The sequence below is a fragment of the Ruditapes philippinarum genome, unplaced genomic scaffold, assembly GCF_026571515.1.
Source record: "Ruditapes philippinarum isolate M1 unplaced genomic scaffold, ASM2657151v2 ctg2889_1_1_1_1, whole genome shotgun sequence".
Lineage (NCBI taxonomy): Eukaryota > Metazoa > Mollusca > Bivalvia > Venerida > Veneridae > Ruditapes > Ruditapes philippinarum.
The window spans coordinates 36,018-61,257 of record NW_026861690.1 but is presented as its reverse complement, the minus strand read 5'-3'; the positions used below and the strand labels follow the sequence as shown (position 1 = coordinate 61,257).

Here is a 25,240-nt window from a genome sequence, read left to right as displayed (position 1 = left end):
ATGTTCAGTTAAAATTATCTTTCATCTACACTATTACAAATCCCTGTGGTTTTATGAGTCACCATTTAAACATTTTATTAATGGGCTTACATAGCTTGACTATATAGTCCGAATTAAGGCACTCGTCTATCCAGCCACCGAGCGACCTTGCATAAATTTTGTAACATATCTTTATTATATGTTCCTTTTTTTTCTATAATTATCATATCTATTTTTTGAAACACTCATTTTAAGTTATTATTTAACATTTTTAACAATCAAATTAACGCGATATACTGATTCGATGTATAATTTTGTCCTGACATCGAAACACGTGCAAACATGGATCAAGAATATAAATGTTCTCCAAGTACATACACTGGGACATAATTTTTATTTTATTATATTTAATAGGTACTCTATTTTAGGTACTATATGAACAATTTTAAATAGGATTATAAAACATTCCAAGGTGTGGCTATCAGCAGTATTGTGCACGTGACAAGCCATGTTGCCCATGATGGCATCACTGGCATTTAATCTGGTGGAAATGAAAAACTTAATTTAATAGGAATGCATTAAGACATATCTTTGGAACGACACACTTTCTTTTGATGATGGTGGTCATGATGGTGATGATGATGATGATTATTATTAAAATGATGATGGTGATTAGGAGGAGGCCTAAAAGAAAAGATTTTGACCTCCAAAATAAATATATTAATAAGTAATTTTTGACTTTCATTAAGTTGATGAAAAATCCAATTAAAATTATATTTATATAATTGTATAATTTTTTTAATTCATAAATTGCTTTTATTCCTTACATAAATAAAAAAAAACTGTAAACGCCACACTTACGTAACAATGATATCATTAACATTTAATCCTTTTCAAAATAGATGCATGTAATAAAAAAGAAAGAAAGAAATGCGCTTTTTATTGGTGTAAATTGTCTACGGAGAAAGAAGCAAAATTTAATTCCAACCCATATTTAGGATTTATTTTTAAAATCAAAACACGACACCCCGCACTAGAATGAAATATTTTTTATAAAATTTATAAACGGTAAAGGTACTGCAGTATGTTGTTTCCATAATCTTGTGGTCGTTTCTCAACATAAAATGAGCCGTGTCACGACAAAACCAACATAATGGGTTTGCGACCAGCATGGATCCAGACCAACCTGCGCATCCGCGCAGTCTGATCAGGATCCATGCTGCAGTGTTCGCTATCAGTTTCTCTACTTGTTTTAGAGTTTGTAAGCGAACAGCATGGATCCTGATCAGACTGCGCGGATGCGCATGCTGGTCTGGATCCGCGCTGCCTGGTCGCAAACCCATTATGTTGGTTTTGTCGTGACACGGCTCAAATGTCCCTGTTAACGCTAAAAAGTTTTGTAACAATTTAATGTTCTACAATAAAATATTACCCTGCTAGTTTAGTAGGATTTTAGAAATAATTTTGTATGTATAATTACACGTGTTTTTCCCTCTTTAAGGAAACATGATTTTCATCATACAGGTATTTTGAAAGTATTTTTTTTTTTTTGTAAAGTATAGACAGCATTTAGACTCTAGTGTATAGGAGCAAGCGTGGAGCACATTTTTTTGTATCAGTTTTCAATATTACGGGATCAGTCTCGACTTCTTCGCATTAAAATGTAACACATCTTCATTTCGCCTAATAAAATATCTTACATTGACAAAGACACCTTTTAAAGCAGCACGCCTCAAGATTCTAATGCTAATTTTTATGAACATTAAAAAATATATGTTAAAAGTAAAATATTGTGAAGTAACCGGCAGCCAATCTAGAGAAAGAGTGATCCATCGGAAGCATTAATAAAAACAAAATTACATGAAAATTGCAGACACGGTTTGATTGAGTCTGTATATGAGGGATAATTAAAAAGTGCAACATCCCTCACGACCCCTAGCACGGGCGTGAGCTGTACTCAATTTTCAACATTAAAAGTGATGGAATCAATGATCCCAGAAATTTAGACATTAAAAACAACACTCAAAACCCACGTAAATATCAGAAGGTGGGTCAAAGTATTGAAAAATAGCCTTTTTTACGTTAATAATGCAGTAAAAAGATGGCTATAAATACAGAAAAAGTCATTTTACTTTTCTTCAAATGTTTTATTTTATTGAAATATTTTGGGCATGAAGAAGAAGAAAAGGAAGAAAAAGAAGAGAAATTCGATTAACTCACAATTAAAACTCTTGAAATATTCTCGACGCATGCGTGTTTAATCCTTATGTGCACGACCGGAAACCAACATACACATCTTTCTATCTGAAACATATTTCGGTGATTCCGTAAATCTGTAAATGTTCTTTTAAAGCTTCAATGATAATCAATAGTTATATAATCATGTAACGCACACTTGGCACTATTACGTTAGATATATAATAATTACATGTACTAGAGTACTATTAATATCAAATTCTCTCTTCGAGTATCTCCGAAAGTATATGGTTGTAATATATATACCGGTAAATATATATTTGCGTCCGGATTCTTATATGTTGAATGCTCCTCTTTTGATGACAAAATTACGTGTAAATTGTAAGTAAACGGAAATCTCCATCGCTCCTTTCATCAATGATCATTTCCACTTAAAAACATCATATGTTGCAAAATGAAAACCCAAATACCATTTATGTTTATTAAAACAGTATTTTGATATATAGGATATAATCTGTCAACAAAAATATTAAATGATCAATCCTGCTAAATTTAGCCTTGCGTCAGACGAAATATCAAAACAGAATATTCTAAGAAATTCAAGACGTATGGTGGAGATATTTTTGAAGAGGAGTTACTCTTACAGTTTTACGTAATGTGATACATATAATAATAATAATAATAATAATAATAATATCTTTATTTAAAGAAGGTTACACATTAAGAACATACAAAAACAATCATATATATCTTATTTCCAATGTGGCCTTCTGAAATAGAAAACAACAACAACAACAACAACAGGACATGCATAGGTAGAAAAATATATGTATAATATGTAATTTTTAGAATATTACAACTCATATACTTTCGAACAGACACTCAACAATTTGTTTTAACTTATATGTATATTGCGTCATTCGTTCGTTCATTTATTAATTTATTCATTCATTTATTCATTCATTCACTCACTCATTCATTCATATGAACATTAAGATATGCTTTGTATTTTTCTTTAAAACATTTAAGGTTATTAACATTACGAATATTTAAAGGTATATTGTTCCATATGTTCATGCCATAATAAGAAAATGTGTCTTTAATATAATTTGTTTTAGGTCTTGTCCATAATACAATATATCTTTTCGTGACCTAGATCTTAAGTTATATATTTTGTTGTCGGATAAAGTTATCAGTTCTGTCATATAAGTCGGTGCCATGTTATTTAAAGTTTTAAAAACAAGATTGCATTTGAGAAAAATGCTATGCCACCGCATGGTTCAAATTTCATAGCTGTACATCAAAGGACAAGAAAGTAGGTCACATCATCAAAATCTAGGTCAAAGTTCAATTTTACAACTAAAACTGTGCACATGGTCAAATTGTCATTGCTGTACATCAAAGGATAAGAAAGTAGGTCACTGTCCCCTTGGGCAAGGCATAATTTTGATCCAAGGGTTTAATAACAATCTTGATACAGGTCCACCAAACAACATTTCAAGTCAAATATCTAAGCTATAGCTTTCTCCCATTCCGAAAACATTTGTTTTATTTTCTGTTTTTACTATGTGCACATAATGAGAATCACTGCCCCCGGGCCAGGGTTCGACACTAACTGTTTTTACCAGGGATCCCATAGGAATCCCTGAGATTTAATTCAGGGATTCCTCCTAAATGTCAGGGATTCCTCAGATCAAAATAGTAAAATATGGAGGCGAAGAATAACAAGGGATTGCAGCAATTCGATTTCAAATTCTTTTCATTTTTGAGACTACATACAGGATATATTGTCTTGTTTCAGATGCAGAAAATGTAGTTTATGAGCTCTTTGGAAATAATGCTATTTAAAGTTTTAAAAGCGTTTCAAGGTATATATTTGGACTGCTAAGATAAATTAAAACATAATATATTTTTACATGAACATGGAAACAGAATAACATTAAGCTCACTGAACAAGAGTTCGATTTGAAAATAGCTTGCTAAAACCTGTTTTCTCCCTGGAGTTGATAATTGTGAACCAGTTTCTGTATCTAAATGAAGGTATAATGCAAGTGACTTGACAAGGTGGTTTGAATTTTTGAAGTTAAATAGGAACTGGGGAAACATTTTCCCAGATAGCCTAGGGTTCACTGAAATAGAGCCCACTTATCATATGTAGATCTTTAAAAAGTTACAGGTAATGATCAGGCTCCATATTCCAGAAAGGTCTGGTATGGATAACTGTCTATAATTATTTACTTTCATGTCATTTTTAAGGAAATTCTTAATTATAATCACTTTAAAAAAATATTTGATTTCATTTTACATTTTTGTGTTTAAAAGGAAAAATCCCATAGATTGTTGTAAATTAAATATTTTGATAATCTTTTACTTAAGCTAATAAAAATATCAAGAAACAGTTTTGTTTGCATTACAAGTACGGTACCTTTAAATGATTTCATTTTTAAAAATGATAAGTTGCTCCAAGTCCCTGACAGGATGGGCAATATCCAAATTTATTGTTCTCAATTTTTACACTGAAATGTCCGATCCCTTTCCTCCCTGTGTATTGATTTTTTTGTAAGTTTTGACACCTGTCACATCAAAGGCACTTACCCCATACAAGCAGTCATGTAGCTCACAACACTGATTGGCTAAAAGCACTGTCAGATGAAATATACGTCATTTGCTGTATATTTCGTCATTTGCTGTATGTTTCACGTAACGCGTAACGCCGTAAGGATTTTTTGTATTTCTTGTCGGTAAATAATGCGTGACCTTGATTGAACTTAGACTTTAGTTAGACAATGTTTTTTAATTTAGCATTGAAGGCTGTGAGTTTCAAAAAGGATTTTAAACTTAAAAGTATGGATTCTTTTTATTTTGTTTATTAATTATACTTTTGCTGTAGTCTCCTGTAGGGAGAAAAAATACACCAGTTATCTTTTTTTCACAATTTTGACAGAAATTTGGTCACAAGTGCCGAATTTTGGCAATAAAAAAACAAACAACAAACACTGGATAACTGTACAGTAGCTACCGCCGGCATTGCCGATCAACACAAATTTGAAGTACTGTACACATCGCTTGTGTAATAATTATACGATAATTACATTTCTTTTTTGAATTTTCACAACTCTATTTTATGAAGTCAATGCATGATATAAAATTACTGTATACAAGAATGTTTCTTCAGTCAAAACATTTTTGTCATTTTATATCGCAAATGAGTTGATAGCACACTAACAAAGTTTGCACTCTTACCCTATGCTACGACCGGATGTAAACAATACGTTCGCACAGGGCATGCGCGGTGGTTAAATCCCACCCATTTTATTCGATTAAATTCTAGAACAACCTCTACTTTCGGTTTCAATTTTGCTGACAAGGAACAGTTTGAGTCAACGTAAGTGTTAATTTTAATTGCAATGTCCAAAACTTTGCACTACACGGCGTAATTTTCATTACATATCCGGTATTATCACCGTCATGGTAGTTTTTATTCCACTCGGTCAAAATGACGGTACACATTTTCATGTAAACAAACAGATTTAAATTCTCAGACAATTTAAATAAGGAATGGACACACGGTAAACTCTGTTGCAACTTTAAGTATATTCATAAATCTGTTTGAGAAAAATTGTCTCCGTGTTCAAATAAATTTCAAAAAACGGGGAAAAAAGCAGTCTTTTACCGATACCCTGCAACAGAACCTTATTATTCTGACAAATTAAATTGACTTTATAACGCTCGTATACAATTATTTATTGATCGATTTTCATTATATTTATTTTGCAATACCTATCATTCAATATGCAATCAAACAAAACTAAGTTTTCATACATTCAAGGAAATTGTAAGTAAGGACGAGCTTTCAAAACGAACAGGTAGCAATTTCCAACACGCTTACCGAAACTCCAACATGGCGGCTCATTTGCATAATTTATTCATAAACGCAGGAGCATAGAACTTTGTTAGTGTAGCAGTCACTGCACAAAGAAAAACTAGCGTACATAATTCAAGAGTGTAGATTTTACCGGCGGGGTTTTTCTTTTCTTTCTTGAACCACTTTTCTTGAATATTTGTGATTCAATGACATTAATTCAGAAAATTTCAAAAATTTACACAGCAATTTTTCAGGGATCCCAACGGAATCCCCAGCTAGGAATCACAGGGATTCCTCCCGACTTTTTGGGATCCTCGGAATCCCGGGACCCTGTTAGTGTCGAACCCTGCGGGCAGGGCCAATTTTTGACATTTGAACAACTTTGGTAGAGGACCTATAAATGATATTATATATCAAACATCAAAGCTCTATGCCTTGAACCTTCAGACAAATTTTTTTTTTCACTATAAAAAATTATGTACATAATGAAAATCAATGACCCCCGGGGCGGAACCAATTTTTACCCTAGGGCTATAATTTGAACAATCTTGCTAGAGGTTCACTACACAATGTTTCATGCAAAATATCTTAACTCTACCCTTTGTAAATTTAGAGAAGATGATTTTTTAAGTTTTAACTTTATACATATAAGATATAAACCTATGGCTCCCAGGGGCGGGGCTAATTTTGACACAAGAGGCAAAATTTGAACAACTTTGGTAGAGTACCTTTAGATGATATTATTTAACAAATATTAAAGCTCTAAGCCTTGTACCTTCAGATAATAAGATTTTTTGATTTTTTACTATATGTATATATTGAAATCAATGACCCCCAGGGCAGGGGCAATTTTGACCCCAGGGCTATAATTTGAACAATCTTACAACACAATTTTTCATGCAAAATATCTAACCTCTAGCATTAATTTTGTCAATTGCTAGAAGATTTTTTTTTAAGTCTTTCCTATATACATATAAGGAAAACCAATGACCCCTGGGGTAGGTCGATTTTGACCCCAGGGCTATTATTTGAACAATCTGGGTAGAGGTCTACCAGACAATGCCTTATGCAAAATATCTAAGCTCTAGGCCTTTTGGGTCTTTACAAGAAGGTGTTTTAAGTTTTTACTATATGTATATATAGCGAAAACCAATGACCCTGGGGCGGGGCTGATTTTGACCAAAGGGCTATAATTTGAACAATCTTGGTAAGGGTCTACCAGATGATGCCTTATGCAAAATATCTAAGCTCTAGGCCTTTTGGGTTTTTACAAGAAGGTATTTTAAGTTTTTACTATATGTACATAGTGAAAATCAATGACCCCCAGGGCCGGGCCAATTTTGACCCCAGGGCTATAATTTGAACAACCTTGTTAGAGGTCTACCAGACAATGCCTTATGCAAAATATCTAAGCTCTAGGCCTTTTGGGTCTTTACAAGAAGATTTTTTAAATTTATTCTTATAATTCCTTTTGGTTGCCATGGCAACCAGATTTCTGCATGGAATGAAATTCTTTGAACAACTTTGGAAGCCCTTCACCCAAGGAACAATCCTGCCAAGTTTGGTTGAAATTGGACTAGTGGTTTTTCACAAGAAGATTTTTTAAGTTCACTATATAGTCTATATAACACACACACACACAAACACACACACACACACACACACAGGTGAATCGCTATATGCCACCGCATCGCAGATGCTGCGGTGGCATAACAAGCACCGCCGTGTGGTATTTACATCTGTCAAGGAACGGTAACCAGTTAAGAGTTTCGAATAGATTTATTGCCGGAGATCTTTGTGGTTGCTGTAAAATGATTTTAGCAATTCGTTTTTGTAATTTACAAACATTATTTATGTAGTTTGTGTTTCCTTTACCCCATATAATACAACAATAGTCCATAATGGGCAATATATATGCATTGCAAAACAATAATTTCATATCAAAGTGCAAAAAATACGATATTTTTTTCAATAAGGCAATTTTTCCGTTAATTTTTTTACAAACATTGTCGATTTGCAAGTGCCATTTTAAGTTGTTATCTATGCAAATACCAAAGACTTTTTGATCAGTTACATTTTCAAGAGCTATTTCATTTATCTTAAGATACAATTTTCTCATAATATTTACTTTTTGTCTTGTTCCTATTACCATGCATTTTGATTTATCTGGATTTAAGGCCATATTATTTATTTTGCACCATTTGTCAATGTTATTTAAATGATCTTGAAGTTTTATTTCTACTTTTGATATATTTTCTCCGGACTCATAAAGAGTAGAATCGTCTGCGTATAAATCAATTTTTATTTCATTACCAATGAAAGCTATGTCATTTATGTATATTAGAAATAATAAAGGTCCTAATATTGATACGATTAAAATAAAATGCTATTATAAATTCGTATACAATAGATAAAATGACTGATGACGGTATATAACCTGACGATATCGACAGTCAATTGAAAGGATGTGTCATTTTGGAAATATCTTGTATTGCTTTTTGACTACGGATAGTCCAAATATTATGTTGGTGGATATGGAGCCCATATCCACATATGGACTAAATTGAGTAACGATTTCAAACAAGGGTTTGTACGTGTGTTTTACAAACCTGAAGGTGATTTTGTTTGCTTGTTTAATGACTTTGCCCCAAATCAAAATACCTTAACACACTGCAATAATTTCTAAAAGAAAAACTGCCGTCTACGAAACAAGTCATAACATATATTCAGCAGCTACTAAACTATTAAACATAATTACCGCCACCTTTCACATTTCAAGTTTTAGTTCAGTTTTTACTAATGATCGATCAATAATGGATCTTCAATATATTGCATTAGGCGCATGCATTGACCTAAAATGCAGATTTCAAGACCATTGCTTTTTGTCATCAAACAATTCTTTCAGAAGTCATTGGGTCCATATATATCATGACATATAAATCGCTATCATCCACACGAAAATATTGTGGCCAATAATCATGACTGAGTGGCTAGTGATCTGCTGGTCATTTTTGTGTCGCCTACTACAGCTAATTTTTGTCAGAGTTATGATCCTTTCATAGATTGCCCGGCCCAAACTCTAAAAACAAACTACGGGGCAAATTTCAATGAAAATTTAGGGCCCTTTGGGCGATTATTACCCCCAGTTTTCCCCCTTGGGAAATGTTTTTTAACCCAAATTTTTTGGCCCTTGAATAAAAACGTGTTTTTACCTGTTAATGATTTTTATGTTGCCAGCTACACAGAATCTTTTATGGACTATTCTTCAGAAACAACTGGTGCAATTTCATTGAATTTTTACAAGAATTAACAGTAATAAGTCATGTTGTGCATATCGTCAGCATATTCTGGTTCAATTTTTTTGTCAGAGTTATAGCCCTTTAATGATTTTTTATTTTTCCAAGTTTTGTCTTGTACTACTAATACAATTTATAAGAAAGTTATGACATGATTGACTAGAACCTCAAGTATTTGGGCATAATGAACAGGTTTTCCGATTGAATGAGTTATGGCCTTTGTATAACATTCTGTCATGATTTTTGTGTCCCCCGATTTTTGTGCCCCCTGATACACAGTAGCTGAATATGCAATTGACTATCAGGCAACACAAGTGATCACTGATCGCTCTTGTTAAATGTTGTTCTATTCACATAGTTTCTGGCTCTAGAAAAATTCTTCACAAAAATTTTCCTATCTTGTAGAAAAAGAATAAACAATGAACAAATTTGCTTGTGAAACACATTTATTTCTACAAAATAACCAAAATTTGCATTAGGTTAGGGAAGCCCCCCCCCCCCCCCCCCCCCCCTTCTCAAAATAATGAAATACACAGGAAAAACTAGCTATGGTTAGAGCTTGATGATAAAGTATGTTAATAGGTCAATATAAGAATATTCAAGTTCATATACATGTAATTGAATAAGGTAAAATCCATATAAGAGTTGTCAGTGATCAACAATTCTGACCCTGAATTTTTATTTGGTCAGTAGTCATAGATCAAGATTTACAGTTAACTAGGGGTATACTTCAGCAAATAAAATTGATGCTAGAGTTATTGGTATTGGACAGTGATTTTCAATATTTTCCGAAGTTTCTCAAGTAAATGCCTTCATTGGTTGATAGAACATAAATGTAAATTTTTTAATAGGAATGTAAGTTTCACAAAGGGCAGGGTTTATTCTAAGATTCGAAAAACAGGGGGGATTTTTTATCAAAAAGTGAGAATTTATTTCATTTGTTGATCTTTTTCCTTCTTTGTCTATGTAAAATTTTACCCCTTCCTCTCAAAAAATAGGGGTGAATTCTCAACAAGAGGGCCATGAGGTCGCTCACCTGTATAAAGGCACCCGGAGCGGGGCCAGTTTAAACCCCAGGGCTTTTATTTAAACAAACTTGGAAGACACCCATTAGAAGATGTTTCACGATGTTAAGTTTTTACTACACACATATAATGAAAAACAACAATCTACCACCCTCCTTCCGCCCCCCCCTCCTTGGCAGGGCCTATTTTAACCCAAGGGAAACTTGGTAGACACGCATAAGAAGATGTTTCATGCTATACATCTAAGCTCTAGCTCATTGGGTTTTTTTAAAAGAAGATACATATAGTTAAAACCAATGACACCCCTGGGGCGGGGCCAATTTTGACCCCAGGGCTTTTATTTGAACAAACTTGGTAGACACCAATTAGAACATGGTTCATGCTATATATCTTAGCTCTAGCTCTTTGAGTTCTTTAAAAGAAGATTTTTTAAGTTTTTGCTATATACATAAAAGGAAAATCAATGACCCCCGGGGCGGGGCAAATTTTGACCCCAGGGCATTTATTTGAACAAACTTGGTAGACACCAATTAGAACATGGTTCATGCTATATATCTTAGCTCTAGCTCTTTGGGTTTTTTCAAAGAAGATTTTTTAAGTTTTTGCTATATACATAGAAGGAAAATCAATGACCCCCAGGGCGGGGCCAATTTTGACCCCAGGGCTTTTATTTGAACAAACTTGGTAGACACCAATTAGAACATGTTTCATGCTAAATATCTTAGCTCTAGCTCTTTGAGTTCTTTAAAAGAAGATTTTTTAAGTTTTTGCTATATACATAGAAGGAAAATCAATGACCCCCGGGGCTGGCAAATTTTGACCCCAGGGCATTTATTTGAACAAACTTGGTAGACACCAATTAGAACATGGTTCATGCTATATATCTTAGCTCTAGCTCTTTGAGTTCTTTAAAAGAAGATTTTTTAAGTTTTTACTATATGCATATAGGGAAAATCAATGACCCCCTGGGGCGGGGCCAATTTTGACCCAAGGGCTTTTATTTGAACAAACTTTGTAGACACTCATTAGAAGATGTTTCATGCTTAATATCTAAACTCTAGCTATTTGGGTTTTTTCAAAGAAGATTTTTTAAGTTTTTTTCTATATGCATATAGGGAAAATCAAAGACCCCCTGGGGCGGGGCCAATTTTGACCCCTGGGCTTTTATTTGAACAAATTTGGTAGACACTCATTAGAAGATGTTTCATGCCAAATATCTAAGCTCTAGCTCTTGGGGGTTTTTTAAGAGAAGATATTTAAAGTTTTTTTCTTTCGGTTGCCATGGCAACTGGAGTTCTGCATGGAATTAAATTCTTTGAACAATTTTTAAAGGTGACCACCAAAGGAACATTCCTGTGAAGTTTGGATGAAATTGGCTTAGTGGTTTATGAGGAGATGTCATTTAAAGTAAAAGTTTACGGACGGACGCCGGACGGACGCCGGACGAAAAGCGATCTCAAAAGCTCACCCTGTCACTTTGTGACAGGTGAGCTAAAAATATAGGTGAATACCCCCAATCGCCCTTCCTAGAATAGACACTGAAAGGGACTTAATTCAGTCAAAACCTATGATAGAGTTATGGGTGTTGGATAGTGACCAACATAGGTAGTCTTGAAAACATGTGTAAAATTTCCAGAGCACACTTCAGTGCTAAATGAAGTACGAAGTTGTAAGAAAAACCTTAACCAAGCATTACATAAACCCTGACACACTGGTAGGTAGGATAGCCACACTATTCTTCCAAAAGAAACACTGAAAATTTTAAATAACACTGTACTACAATGTATTGTCAATTCAAAATACACGTAATCAGAAATGAGCATGATAAATTTGACAATGAAAAATTTCATTGAAAGATATTTCTATAGTTTTTTGCTTAAAAAAGTCTCAAATATTGAATGAATTATTTTAATTGTAATTTCAACACAAAAACAGTCCACTTTTCTGCATTTAAACTTTATGTGACTTTTCATCTAATTTTCCATGACTAGGATGATAAATTTCCATCATCTTCCGACTAAAGAAGTGCTTGCCATCCTACTGGTTTCCCGGCATCATTTATCTGTTTCCATGGTTTTAAAGTCCAAAGGTTGAAAACCAGCTCATATTATAGTCCAACTGAAGACTGTGCACAAGAGCAACAACTATCTAGTAGTGAAGACCCGAGCTGGAACCTTTGGAAGATTTCTTTCATCACATACAAACATTATTATGGAGAATCCACAGGCAGAGGTGGTCCAAACTGTTCTATAGTTTGTATTACAAGATTTAAATGATCAAGAAAAGAATTCATTCCAACTCGTAGAGATCTTGCTTCTTTGGATTCAAAATGACTGAAAGAAAAAAAAATGAAGTGAATAAGAAAACTTTATTGCTTTATAAATTATAACATGCCTGTGATAAACATATTAAACATTTCAAAAAAAATTTTGTATTACAAGTATATTATTGAAACCTTTCAATAAACTAACTTTAGCAAACTAAATATTTCATTCAACCATTAATAATCTTAAGTTGGCCAATTATTTATTCATTTAAGCTTCGTTGGCCAACATGCTTTCCTTAATCTAATATTCATGGGGACTAGACTGCCTTTTCTTATACCTAATATAATCATGGAGATTTATTTCAACCAACGTTTGTCAAAACATTTATATCTTATATTCATGGTAACTGAATTCCTTTACCTAATTTTCAAAGAAACAGAATTTGCAAACCTTTTTGGATATAATTATGTAACATTTATCTAAACTAAATATACAGGAAAATACATGTACAAAACATTGTATGATGGTGAAGAGAAAACATATAAACAATATATTTACACATGTAAAACTGTTTCCTTCACAGAGAGTGTTTTCTTACAGCCTCCTCGCTTAGGTTCAGGGTCAACACTTAGAGTGCCATAGGCAATTTCAGCTTCCCTTTTTGTACTGAATGGCACCTGTAAATCTCTGAATTTATTGTCAAGGAATTAATTAATATGTACTAACATCGTAAATGAAAAATAATGGCAATTTTTCACAACATGAGAAGATGTAACTTGAACAATACCAGCCATATACCAATACCTAGGTTTTTTTCCTTTATTTATTGGCAGCCTGGCCAAGGGAGTTTCCTTCCACCATTTACCTATCACTGAATACTGCCAACCCATCTCACAAGTGTTTTAAGGAAATATGTATGTGTCGGAATATTAGTAATATTAAGGTGAAAGAATCTCGAAAGTTTAGTAAAAGGTGGAAGAAAAGTTTAGTCCAGATGTTGTAAACATGCCAGGAAAGTAATTGCATTTTATAGTCTAAGTTTAATGCTTACGCATGTTCACCGACTTTACAGCTATTACCCCTGGTCATCGGGCTACTGGTATCTATCTATCAATCTCCCTGGGGAGTCTTTTAACTCCGCTTAGTGCAGCCGACACTTTGGCGCAACAGAATTATACCACCCTCGCAGGTACCCATTTACACCTGAGTGAAGTGAAGCAATTGCAGGTAAATTTCTTGCTCAAGGAAATTAGCAGTGCCCTTGGTGGGGTTCGAACCCGGGACCTCTCGATCCCTAAGCACGCGTCCTACCACTGGACTACTGCTCCTGACTGTAAGGTAAACTAGTCTAGGTTAAAATTTTAAAAGTGAGAGGAAAAGACAAATTATAAAGTAGTTAAAAACACTGGATGCAAGACTAATGTAAACACGTATGTTTATATATTATCAACATAAGTTTGAAACAGAAATTGTAGTAGAAATATATATATTTAATAAGATCTATCCTTGCCCTTGGACAGCATGCTAAATTTCTTAGTTCTGGCTTCCATAACTTTATATGTCTCTTTTATTTTGACGTTGTGCGACAGTAAAGTTATGGGTAAACCCTATTTGCAAAGGCTACCAGAATTTTGGCAGTTTGTGTGCCTTACATAAAAACCTATTAAAATCACCCTTATTAATCAAATTTGGGTCAAATAAAAATACCATTTGATAAACAAATCAATTTTGAATCAATTCATGTTTTGTTTTTAAATGAAACTTCAATGACATTGTGTACCCAACTATTTGTTAGGGAAATATGTAGAGAATGTTTACCAATATGGAGTCTGCTTTCAAATGAAATCTCGCGGGACTTCAAGTTTTGGGAATTCTAGCATCTATTTTTAGTAACGGACCATACACTATTTTTAGTAAGTGTACGATTTTAAATAAAAACAAACAAATAATTCATGAATCATCACTCAAAACAATATAAATCCAACATGTTTTTGGTACAATGTCTGTTATTGAACAAATACACTGTTATTCATAATTGCAAAGCCATGTTTTCAATTAAAAATAGCATATGGGTCACGGGTCACCAAATGTCATGCAAAGGTATCCAAACCTAAATTCTCGCTAGTCACGTGATAATAAGGGCAGCAATGGCGGCGAATTTTATGAAATGTGAACCAACTGATAAACTTTGAAGTATTATTTCATCAATCTAACGTTCTGTTTTAAAAAAATAGACTGAAGTGTCCCAAATAATTAACTACCTGTATTAAAATAGCTTTTGTCCAGATCACGCAAATTTATTGAATTACAGCATGACATAAATATGTCACGGTTCTGGTTGACTTTCGATACGGGATTGGCTTCAGCGAACAGGTCTAGCAGTACTATAAAACCTGTGCGCTGAAGTCTCTTTAGCTATAAATTTCTCAGTGCTGGATGTTTGAAAAAAGGAAAATAAAAAAAAGATTCTGCAAACATGCACATTGCTTCTAAATTATAGCTATATAATGTACTGACAAATTATAATCAAACATAATTATATTGTTCAAATGTGTTGAAAAGGGCATTTATCCGAACATCATCAGTATCCGAATACATGCCAATGTATTATCATCTCAAAACACGTAATTACAAGGAAGGATACGCTGACAGTATGTCTGTCATTTTGTATACTTAACTGCTTTTGAAAGTGCAAATAAACAGAATAAATTGGTAAAAGATAAATGTTAAAAATTGACAAAAATGTTCAACTTTCAAGTTACGCTTCCTTTGGGTCTGGTACTACTAAATGTTAATAAACGAGGCCAATGTCTACTAAATTACTTTACTTAGTACTTTACAACCTTCGAGGAATAATTCCTCGAAGGTTGTAAAGTACTAAGTAAAGTTTGTTCATCATCTCATCTCAGGCCAGTAGAGCTTACATAGCATTTGCCCTATTTCAAAATATATTTCAACCTCTACACTTTATATTAACAGGAAAAACATAATTAATTGTACTGTACTTATGCTTTTATCTTTTTATCTCAGTCTTGTAGTTTTCTTTAACTTGCTTTTTATGTTATACCTATAAATTTGCACTTAACACATTTGTTTTTTACAGCTTTTCCCAGACAATTCGCCTGCTTAGTATAATCGTAAACGATTTTAAAGCAGTATAATGTAGATGTTCTTCTTTCTCATTAATGTCATACCCCATTTTGGGGACCTAGACATGGCTGTGACTTGAAGTCACAAATCAAATCAAATCAAATCAAAATTTATTTATTGTCGGTATGTATATATATATATATAACATTTCACAAAACATAAGCTATGTATAGCTTTTTACCGACATAAGATTCCTTGGTTTCATATCTAGTAACCACATCAGTGTGGATTACCAGTGTCAAAAGAAAATCTTGCTACTACTGTCATTTTCAAGAACTCACACCCTCTGAATTAGTAGCCAGATGCCATACATCACTCTTCCACCAAATAAATATTTACAGTGATAGTTTCCAGACACAATAATTGTTATATAGGATATTTGGTATTAGAAAGTTTTGTGTTATTAGAAAGAAAGAAAGAAAGAAAGTTATTGAAAGAAAGAAAGAAAGAAAGAAAGAACTGGCTTGATATTAAGGTACAATGTATTAAGGAAGCAATTGGAATTATACCCACAGCCCTAGAGGAGAAAGACCTCTTGAACACCTTTATGCAATATTTCATAAATTAATAGGCAACCAAGACAACTTTTGGTAAACAAGCTGGTAATTATAAGCCACTCACATGAAATAGTTTAGTCCCTAATACGATTCTAACCTATAGCATAAGAGGAGCCAGTCATTTGTGGTCTATGTGTTGCACATAGTGAAATCAAAACTGAGCAGTACTTTGTTTTGTGATGAGTTAGAAACATATCTTTCTTACTTAGAATTATAGCGAGTTAAAAACATAGCCATTCTTACTTTGTTTAAAAATAATTAGCCATCCTGACATCATTTGAAGTGAAATAAAAAGAATTGTTCTTTGTATTGCACTGACATATATGCAGAGCTATACTTACTTTGTGTTGTAGTGAGATAAAAAAAAAATGGGAAAGGACAGTCCTTGTGCTTAATGAACTAAAAACTGTGCTGTCTTTAGTGCAATAAAAAAGAACACCTCCTTGTAGTATGTAAAAAAAACCTAAACCATCCTTACTTTGTGCCATAGTGAGATAATTAAAATGGAGTCCTTTGTAATGTAGTTAGCTTAAAAACCAAGCTGTCCTTATACTCTGTGCTGTAGTAAGATATAAACTAAGCTGTCTTTAACTTGGTAATGTATCAAGATAAAAACTGAGCTAACCTTATAATTAGTGCTCATAGAAGTGACTTTAAACTTAATGCTTCAGTTACATAGATACAACATTGATCAATTCTTTGTACAGTAGTGAGATGAAAACAAAATAATTCTGTTCTAAGGTAGTAAAATGGTGTGTTGCCCTAACTTTTTACTGCACTTAGATGTATAAAGGCATTCCTTTGTAATGTAATGAGCTACAAACTGAACCATCTTTAACATATGTATGTTAGCAGGTTAAAAATAGAATAGTTTTTTGAACTGGATCGAGATTTAAAATGAAATACGAGCTGTCCTCAATTTGTATGGTGGTGAGATTTAAAGTAATTCTTTGTAATGTGGCAATACTGGAAAATAAAGAGCTGTTCTTAATTTATATGGTAGTGAGATAAAAACTGAGTTGCCTTACTTTGTGCTGTAGTGAGATAAAAACTGAGTTGCCCTACTTTGTGCTGTAGCGAGATAAAACCTGAGTTGCCTTACTTTGTGCTGTAGTGAGATAAAACTGAGTTGCCCTACTTTGTGCTGTAGCGAGATAAAAACTGAGTTGCCTTACTTTGTGCTGTAGTGTGAGATAAAAACTGAGTTGCCCTACTTTGTGCAGTAGTGAGATAAAAACCGAGTTGCCTTACTTTGTGCTGTAGTGAGATAAAAACTGAGTTGCCTTACTTTGTGCTGTAGTGAGATAAAAACTGAGTTGCCCTACTTTGTGCTGTAGTGAGATAAAAACTGAGTTGCCCTACTTTGTGCTGTAGCGAGATAAAAACTGAGTTGCCTTACTTTGTGCTGTAGTGAGATAAAAACTGAGTTGCCCTACTTTGTGCTGTAGTGTGAGATAAAAACTGAGTTGCCCTACTTTGTGCAGTAGTGAGATAAAAACCGAGTTGCCTTACTTTGTGCTGTAGTGAGATAAAAACTGAGTTGCCCTACTTTGTGCAGTAGTGAGATAAAAACCGAGTTGCCTTACTTTGTGCTGTAGTGAGATAAAAACTGAGTTGCCTTACTTTGTGCTGTAGTGAGATAAAAACTGAGTTGCCCTACTTTGTGCTGTAGTGAGATAAAAACTGAGTTGCCTTACTTTGTGCTGTAGTGAGATAAAACTGAGTTGCCCTACTTTGTGCTGTAGCGAGATAAAAACTGAGTTGCCTTACTTTGTGCTGTAGTGAGATAAAAACTGAGTTGCCCTACTTTGTGCTGTAGTGTGAGATAAAAACTGAGTTGCCCTACTTTGTGCAGTAGTGAGATAAAAACCGAGTTGCCTTACTTTGTGCTGTAGCCAGATAAAAACTGAGTTGCCTTACTTTGTGCTGTAGTAAGATAAAAACTGAGTTGCCATACTTTGTGCTGTAGTGTGAGATAAAAACTGAGTTGCCCTACTTTGTGCAGTAGTGAGATAAAAACCGAGTTGCCTTACTTTGTGCTGTAGTGAGATAAAAACTGAGTTGCCCTACTTTGTGCAGTAGTGAGATAAAAACTGAGTTGCCTTACTTTGTGCTGAAGTGAGATAAAAACTGAGTTGCCCTTCTTTGTGCTGTAGTGAGATAAAAACCGAGTTGCCCTACTTTGTGCTGTAGTGAGATAAAAACTGAGTTGCCCTTACTTTGTGCTGTAGTGAGATAAAAACTGAGTTGCCTTACTTTGTGCTGTAGTGAGATAAAAACTGAGTTGCCCTTACTTTGTGCTGTAGTGAGATAAAAACTGAGTTGCCTTACTTTGTGCTGTAGTGAGATAAAAACTGAGTTGCCCTACTTTGTGCTGTGGTGAGATAAACACAGAGTTGCCCTACTTTGTGCTGTTGTGAGATAAAAACGGAGCTGTCCCTAATGCTTTAACAAGACAAGAACTGAGTGATCCTTACATTGTGCTGATATGAGATAAAAACTTAACTTTGTGCAAATAAAAACTTATGTACATGAATCTAAGTTAAAGCTTAATTACATAAAAGCATTGATCAAATATATGAGGTAAGATATGAACCATCATTACTCTGTATGTTCCTGTAGAGATATAAAAACGGGGCAACTGTTTTTATATGATCAAGTTAGATAAAAGAAATAACAAAAACTATTTCACAAATAAATATTTATTAATTCAATAATCAAGTCAGATAATAACAAATAAGACAATAGACGGTAATAGGTCTGTTATTATACTGGTAACATTTTTGTTATATTAACTATGAATATATGAAAAATATATACTCTAAACATTTATACATATACATGAATTTTAAACCAGAAATTCAAAATAAAAATAAAAAATCACAATCAAGACAAAAATATCACAGACAGTCCTTTATCATAATACTTCAAACAATCAAGAATAAATAAACTTTCCATGTAAAATGTTAAGAAATGACAAAAAGTTTTCAATAATTCATGCTTTCTATACATCTGAGTTTTTCAAAGTTGAGAGGTCACTTTGAAGGTTATCTCACCCTCTGTTACTTTGATAGTATATATGTCCCACTTACTGAAAGCTTGTATATTTAGACATAGTACAAATAAATAGTATATGTATGTATGTACATGTAGGTGATTTTCTATCATTTATTTTACAAGTCTGAAATAATCTTTTTCATACATACATATACATGTATATTCTTCTGCTCTGAGTCATTGTTTATATTTCATTGTTATAATCATGAAAACAATACTAAACAATTTCAAGCAAACAAACATAACACAAATGTTTTTAGGAACAAGCATAACAAGAATGTTTATATTAGGACAACGTTTGATATCTCATATACAGTATATCTCAAACATTAAGTACAGCCTCGTGTTTCTCATCATAGGAACCTCGTGCCTGGACTGTCAGCTGTCTTGTCCTTTCTCCGAGTACACCATAAAATGTAAACACAGATTCATAATCTTCCGCATGCCTGAAATTATATACATTTGTGCATTTAAAAAATCAGTGAGACTAAAAATACTGATGGAGCACCACACTAAATATCGAATTCTGGTATACAAGGCACTTGAATGATAAATGCTAATATCTCGCCTTTTCACCAGCCTGAATGCACTTTAAGATGTCATAATTATTTTTTCACACCAATTTATATACAATAATGAATGAAAAATGTAAAAATTGGCATAAAAAAAAAACAATTTTTTTTCTACTTTGTGATCATTATTTCTGCAAGCATCTAGAGGTACATGCTCCAACACTGTAGTGAGTTAAATCCTTTAAAAACATATACAAAGTGCATACCCCTAATTATGGACTATAATTTGGTTGGGTTTTTTAAGTTGACTCAATATAGTAAAGGTCATATGGCAACGTTCCAGCTTTACTGATAGAGGAAGACCTCAGTGCCCCTCCATGCATTATTTTAGGCCTTAAAGCAGGCATCTAAGTAGAACTACCAACATTTTATGCCCTATATATATTTTATATTTGGTATGGAATCAGTTTAAAAGTTAATGGTGTTATAGTCAAATACCAAGAAAAAAATCAGAAACAGATAAGGCACACAAACATGAACATTAATTAAGTAATTATATATTATCTATTGTAGACATTTCAGCCCAGATGCCTTTATCAGTGTAAAATTTAATCTTATCAGAAACAAATAAAGAAATTATTATACTTATAATACTTACTTGGCAGTAAAGAAGACCTTCAACAAACTCTTGCTATCACTAATATGGGTGATATGAGCATCCAAAAATCCTGAAGTTGGTTCTACACAGAACACTTCATTTGCTTGATTCCCATATGAACCTGAAATGGTAAAAAAGTCACCATTGTTAACATGATTTACGTATAATATCAAGTTTATACAACAAATTTTCACCCCTTTTCACAGTTTAAGGTGGATACATTGTATATGCTAAACGTCAAACTTCAAACAACCATAAGCTATCTGCATTACTGCAACACATGAAAAAATTTGCATCTACTATGAACCAAACTTGCTAAACATTCTAAATTATTAGATGCCATATAATAATTTTGTATTCACCATTAAACAAAACAGTACAGACTCAACAAATTCAATTTTGAAATAGCTAATTTATCTAGATGTAGAAGTTTACAGATCAAATAGGTAAAACACAAAAGAGAATAATTGCTACAAGTAAAATATTTATTACCTGAATAAACATATATGGGATGGTGTCTAATTTGTTATCATCCAAAAAAGAATAACTGCTAAAAGTGAAATTATCAATTACCTGAATTAACAGACCAGAATGTATGGGACAATGTCTGATTGGTTATCATCAACTGCATCTCTCTAGTCTGACCAACTAGGCAAGTTCCAAAATCAATGAACTCCTTAGACAGCTCAAACTGAGGTACTGTAAGTGTGGCATGTAGTGGAACCATCTGAAAGAACAAAAAATGTATAGAGTTATCAACTTTAATATTAAGTTCCAGTTTCTTCCAAATTTCAAAGATATGGCAGTTAGCCAGGGGCATACCTAGCCCTACATTCATAATTTATGCTGAGAGGGTTCTGTGACATGCCCCTGAAAAATTTGTGCAATCTAGCTAATGCATTATGTGTATACTAAGCTGCTCTATTGGGTACTGAAAATGAATTATTTCTTAATCTTAAATCAACAAAATAGAGATATAAACTTGCAGAATCTTCTCTAAAATTAAGCTTATATACATGTATCATATAAATACAGTTTCTACATAATTGAATTTAACAAATCAGCCTACCCACATACCAGTATAACAGCAGAAAACCACTTTATGTCAAATACCAATTGAGCATTTAAGTCATACATGTACTAACCTGATGAGCTCCATTGTTGAACTCTATCATTAAGTTGTCGGTGATTTCAATTTTCTTGCCACTGCTTTCATCATCTACATCTTTCAAATACTCTTCAGTAAGAAGGTTGGTACTTGTCTGGAATGCGACCTTGACCTGAAAAGTGACCAAAATTGAAATATAATCAAAGGCCTGGCCAATACCATTGTCATCCTGGCATTAGGAATACATGTACTATGTACAAACTTGATTCACCTAAATATTGTTAAGAATTACATTTCTAATCAGTATTTCAATATCAAACTTGTATGATAAATATATAAAAACAAGAAAATAGTGATGTGAAATCATTATTGTCTTTTCCATCACCTATCAGCAACAAGCAAAATCTTTGCTTCCCACAAGGTGCTACCCTGCACAGGTTGTATTATCCAAACAATTTAAATAATAATTCCATAGTCCTGGAAAATTTGGAAAACGTGCTTAACACATGAAAACAGTTTAAAAATCATCTTCCAATTAAAAACCAAACATAAAGGGATTGTTGTTGACTTTTATGAGATTATGACTTTACGAGTTTTTTTTCTTACAAGAAAAACCTACTAAAATCATATGACTTACTAAGATTGTATTACTTCTATTTGAACAAATTATTAGGACATTATGACTTCTAGATTTGTTCTAATAGGCACTACTCACTTAGACAATATGAATCCTACATTTTTATTCTTATACAAACACCTAAGTATGACCATCAATTAAGACTTCTAGATTTTTAAAAAAATTAAGAACATCCTATGAAGAAAGTATGACTTCTAAATTTTTTTAAAGATAAGAACAACTTACTATAAAGTTATGCCTTGGTTTAAGTGTGTGCATATCAGTTGAATGTGATCTTGTGAGTCCCTCTTTGTTGCTATATGGGTCAAGCTCAACCATAACAAACGGTTGTTTTGTCGCCAGTTTAAATGTGAGTGGCGTCAGTGTTAGATTGGACAACATCACACTCTGTGTCTGCAAACTTTCTGGTAATAACTGTAAAACATATTACAATAAATCCTTATTTATATGATGATCAAAATGTGAACGCTATTAAAGTATATTTAATAGGGAAAAAACTACAATTTATTAACACAACTGATGTACATTGTGTATTAGTACTATATAATATGAAAAAATAACCTTTAATTAATTAATTGCAAAGTCTGATATTTGCAAGACGACAACAATGCTGAAGAAATCATAATAACTCAATTTTCCTGGAAACAGACAAGCTAGAAATGATGGGGGAAAGGATCTGATGTACAAGGTATGTTTGTTTGTTTGTTTGATTTTACGCCTTTTCCCAACAGTATTTCAATCATATAGGCGGGTATTTCCCTAACCATCATTCCTGGAGAGTTACACCAGAACTAGACTACTTCCTCTGTGCTAAACTACCAAAGCATCTCCAGAGAGGTAACTGGATTAGAAGTCATCTACTCTAACCCCTCGACCACGGAGGCGATGTACAAGGTATAATAAACTAACCTGGTTATCATTCTTCAGTAGACTGCTCATGGCTGACCTGTACCTCATACCTTCTTCTTCAGCACACTCTATTGTCAGTCTATAATATACAAATTATCTTTTATTATATGAAATTAAATCATAGTTCTATTTCATTTTGTTCGAATTTAAATCACATCAGCTCTTAGAGTTAAGTTCATATGGCAACTTTTCATTCAGGTACAAACAGGTACATGAATATAATTATTTATGTTTCCCATTTGCTTAATAGATAGTTTCCCCCATATGAAAGAATCCAAAGCCCCTTGCTGGATCCAAAGTCCAAATCCACAGCAGTGTAGAGTAAATGTTTAAAAGTAAAGGACCTTAACTAATCAGCAATGGAATATATTATTATGTTGTTATATTTCAACCAATATTTCAACCAAAACAAAGTGTAAGGGACATAAAAACAAAGAGTAAGGGGCATGAATGATAAGGCCATCATGCATACTTACAATGCTGGTTTAAGATGAGCGGTCATGTCCAGTCGGAGTTGAGAAGTCTCGTAAGCCTGTGCCCTGTTCAGTTTTCCCTCCCGGTATTGTATAGACGGGTCATCAAGGCTTGTATAGCCGAGAATATAACCATTACAGTTAGTGTCATCTATCACATCTTCTGTTGGATGAGGGGTGAATGTTACAACCACATTTGCATGACCTTTAGCAGGTATTACCTGAAAATATAGGTAAACAATGGAAATATTAACTTAATAAATGTGTCGTCCTCTGAGGATTCTGCCTTCCAAAGGGAAAAATGTAAAGTAAATATGTTTTGTATAAGAAATTTAATCTCTAATTTACAGAGAAATCACTGACATATCAAATACTGTAAAATGATAATTAGGATATTTGTAGGACACTTATTTTTGTGATTTTCAATGTTAGGTTAATCCTGGATTTTCAAGAGCAAACAAAACAAAACTACCAAATTAAGTGAATTCATTGTACTTCCTAAATTGAAGAATTATTTCTAAGAGATTTAACAAGATTCAAATAACAATCGTTTTAAGGCCTCCGGCCCAAAATACATAGCATATATACAACAATTTGTAATATGGTTGCCTCATACCAACAAGAGCTGTCGGTAGGACAGCAACGCTCTACTATTCTTAGCGCTTGATAGTAAAAAAGAATGCTTGATAGAGTTACCTCCTCCTGTTTACAGGTTGGGGTCATGATGGTGAACAAGTGTGCAAAGTTTCAAAGCCATATGTCAATGGACTTTGAAAATATTTGAACTATTACAAAAACTTTAACGTAAATTCTAAGTCAAACAAGAGCTGTCGGTAGGACAGCAACGCTCGACTATTCTTAGTGCTTGATAGTAAAAAAAATGCTTGATAGAGTTACCTCCTCCTGTTTACAGGTTGGGGTCATGATGGTGAACAAGTGTGCAAAGTTTCAAAGCCATATGTCAATGGACTTTGCAAATATTTGAACTATTACAAAAACTTTAACGTAAATTCTAAGTCGAAAAAGGGGCATAATTCTGTCAAAATGCTTGATAGAGTTACCTCCTCCTGTTTACAGGTTGGGGTCATGATGTTGAACAAGTGTGCAAAGTTTCAAAGCCATATGTCAATGGACTTTGAAAATATTTGAACTATTACAAAAACTTTAACGTAAATTCTAAGTCGAAAAAGGGGCATAATTCTGTCAAAATGCTTGATACAGTTACCTCCTCTTGTCTACAGGTTGGGGTCATGATGGTAAACAAGTGTGCAAAGTTTCAAAGCCATATGTCAATGGACTTTGAAAATATTTAAACTATTACAAAAACTTTAACGTAAATTCTAAGTCGAAAAAGGGGCATAATTCTGTCAAAATGCTTGATAGAGTTACCTCCTCCTGTCTACAGGTTGGGGTCATGATGGTGAACAAGTGTGCAAAGTTTCAAAGCCATATGTCTATGGACTTTGAAAATATTTGAACTATTACAAAAACTTTAACGTAAATTCTAAGTCGAAAAAGGGGCATAATTCTGTCAAAATGCTTGATAGAGTT

The 25,240-nt window shown here is 33.4% G+C and overlaps 2 protein-coding genes across 5 annotated transcripts in view; both read right to left on the bottom strand.

Moving 5' to 3' along the window:
- Nucleotides 1-11,665: 11,665 nt before the first annotated feature.
- Nucleotides 11,666-15,412, bottom strand: LOC132716524 (EKC/KEOPS complex subunit LAGE3-like). The gene is made up of 3 exons (XM_060699819.1): nt 15,273-15,412; nt 13,187-13,315; nt 11,666-12,694 (listed from the first exon to the last, which is right to left on the bottom strand). The coding sequence occupies exons 1-3, from the start codon at nt 15,290-15,292 to the stop codon at nt 12,571-12,573; spliced, it is 273 nt and encodes a 90-aa protein (XP_060555802.1). The 5' UTR covers nt 15,293-15,412; the 3' UTR covers nt 11,666-12,570.
- Nucleotides 15,413-19,021: 3,609 nt separating this feature from the next.
- LOC132716523 (deleted in lung and esophageal cancer protein 1-like) overlaps nt 19,022-25,240 on the bottom strand; it is a 34,843-nt gene continuing 28,624 nt past the window's right edge. For all 4 annotated transcript variants that reach the window (XM_060699815.1, XM_060699818.1, XM_060699817.1 and 1 more), the window contains 7 exons: nt 23,693-23,910; nt 23,217-23,295; nt 22,533-22,721; nt 21,708-21,842; nt 21,136-21,289; nt 20,563-20,683; nt 19,022-19,838 (listed from right to left, as the gene is read on the bottom strand). In XM_060699815.1, coding sequence (XP_060555798.1) covers nt 19,715-19,838; nt 20,563-20,683; nt 21,136-21,289; nt 21,708-21,842; nt 22,533-22,721; nt 23,217-23,295; nt 23,693-23,910 — 1,020 coding nt within the window. In that variant the 3' untranslated portion in view covers nt 19,022-19,714. The remainder of the gene's footprint in view (nt 19,839-20,562; nt 20,684-21,135; nt 21,290-21,707; nt 21,843-22,532; nt 22,722-23,216; nt 23,296-23,692; nt 23,911-25,240) is intronic.

Excerpts from the sequence above, each read along its gene's own strand:
- LOC132716524 (XM_060699819.1), bottom strand. The coding sequence starts at position 15,292 with ATGACAGACATACTGTCAGC. Across the intron at positions 13,316-15,272 it reads ATGACAGACATACTGTCAGC|AGATTTACAGGTGCCATTCA; the intron begins GTATCCTTCCTT and ends CAATAAATTCAG. Across the intron at positions 12,695-13,186 it reads AAGGAAACAGTTTTACATGT|TCATTTTGAATCCAAAGAAG; the intron begins GTAAATATATTG and ends TTTTTCTTTCAG.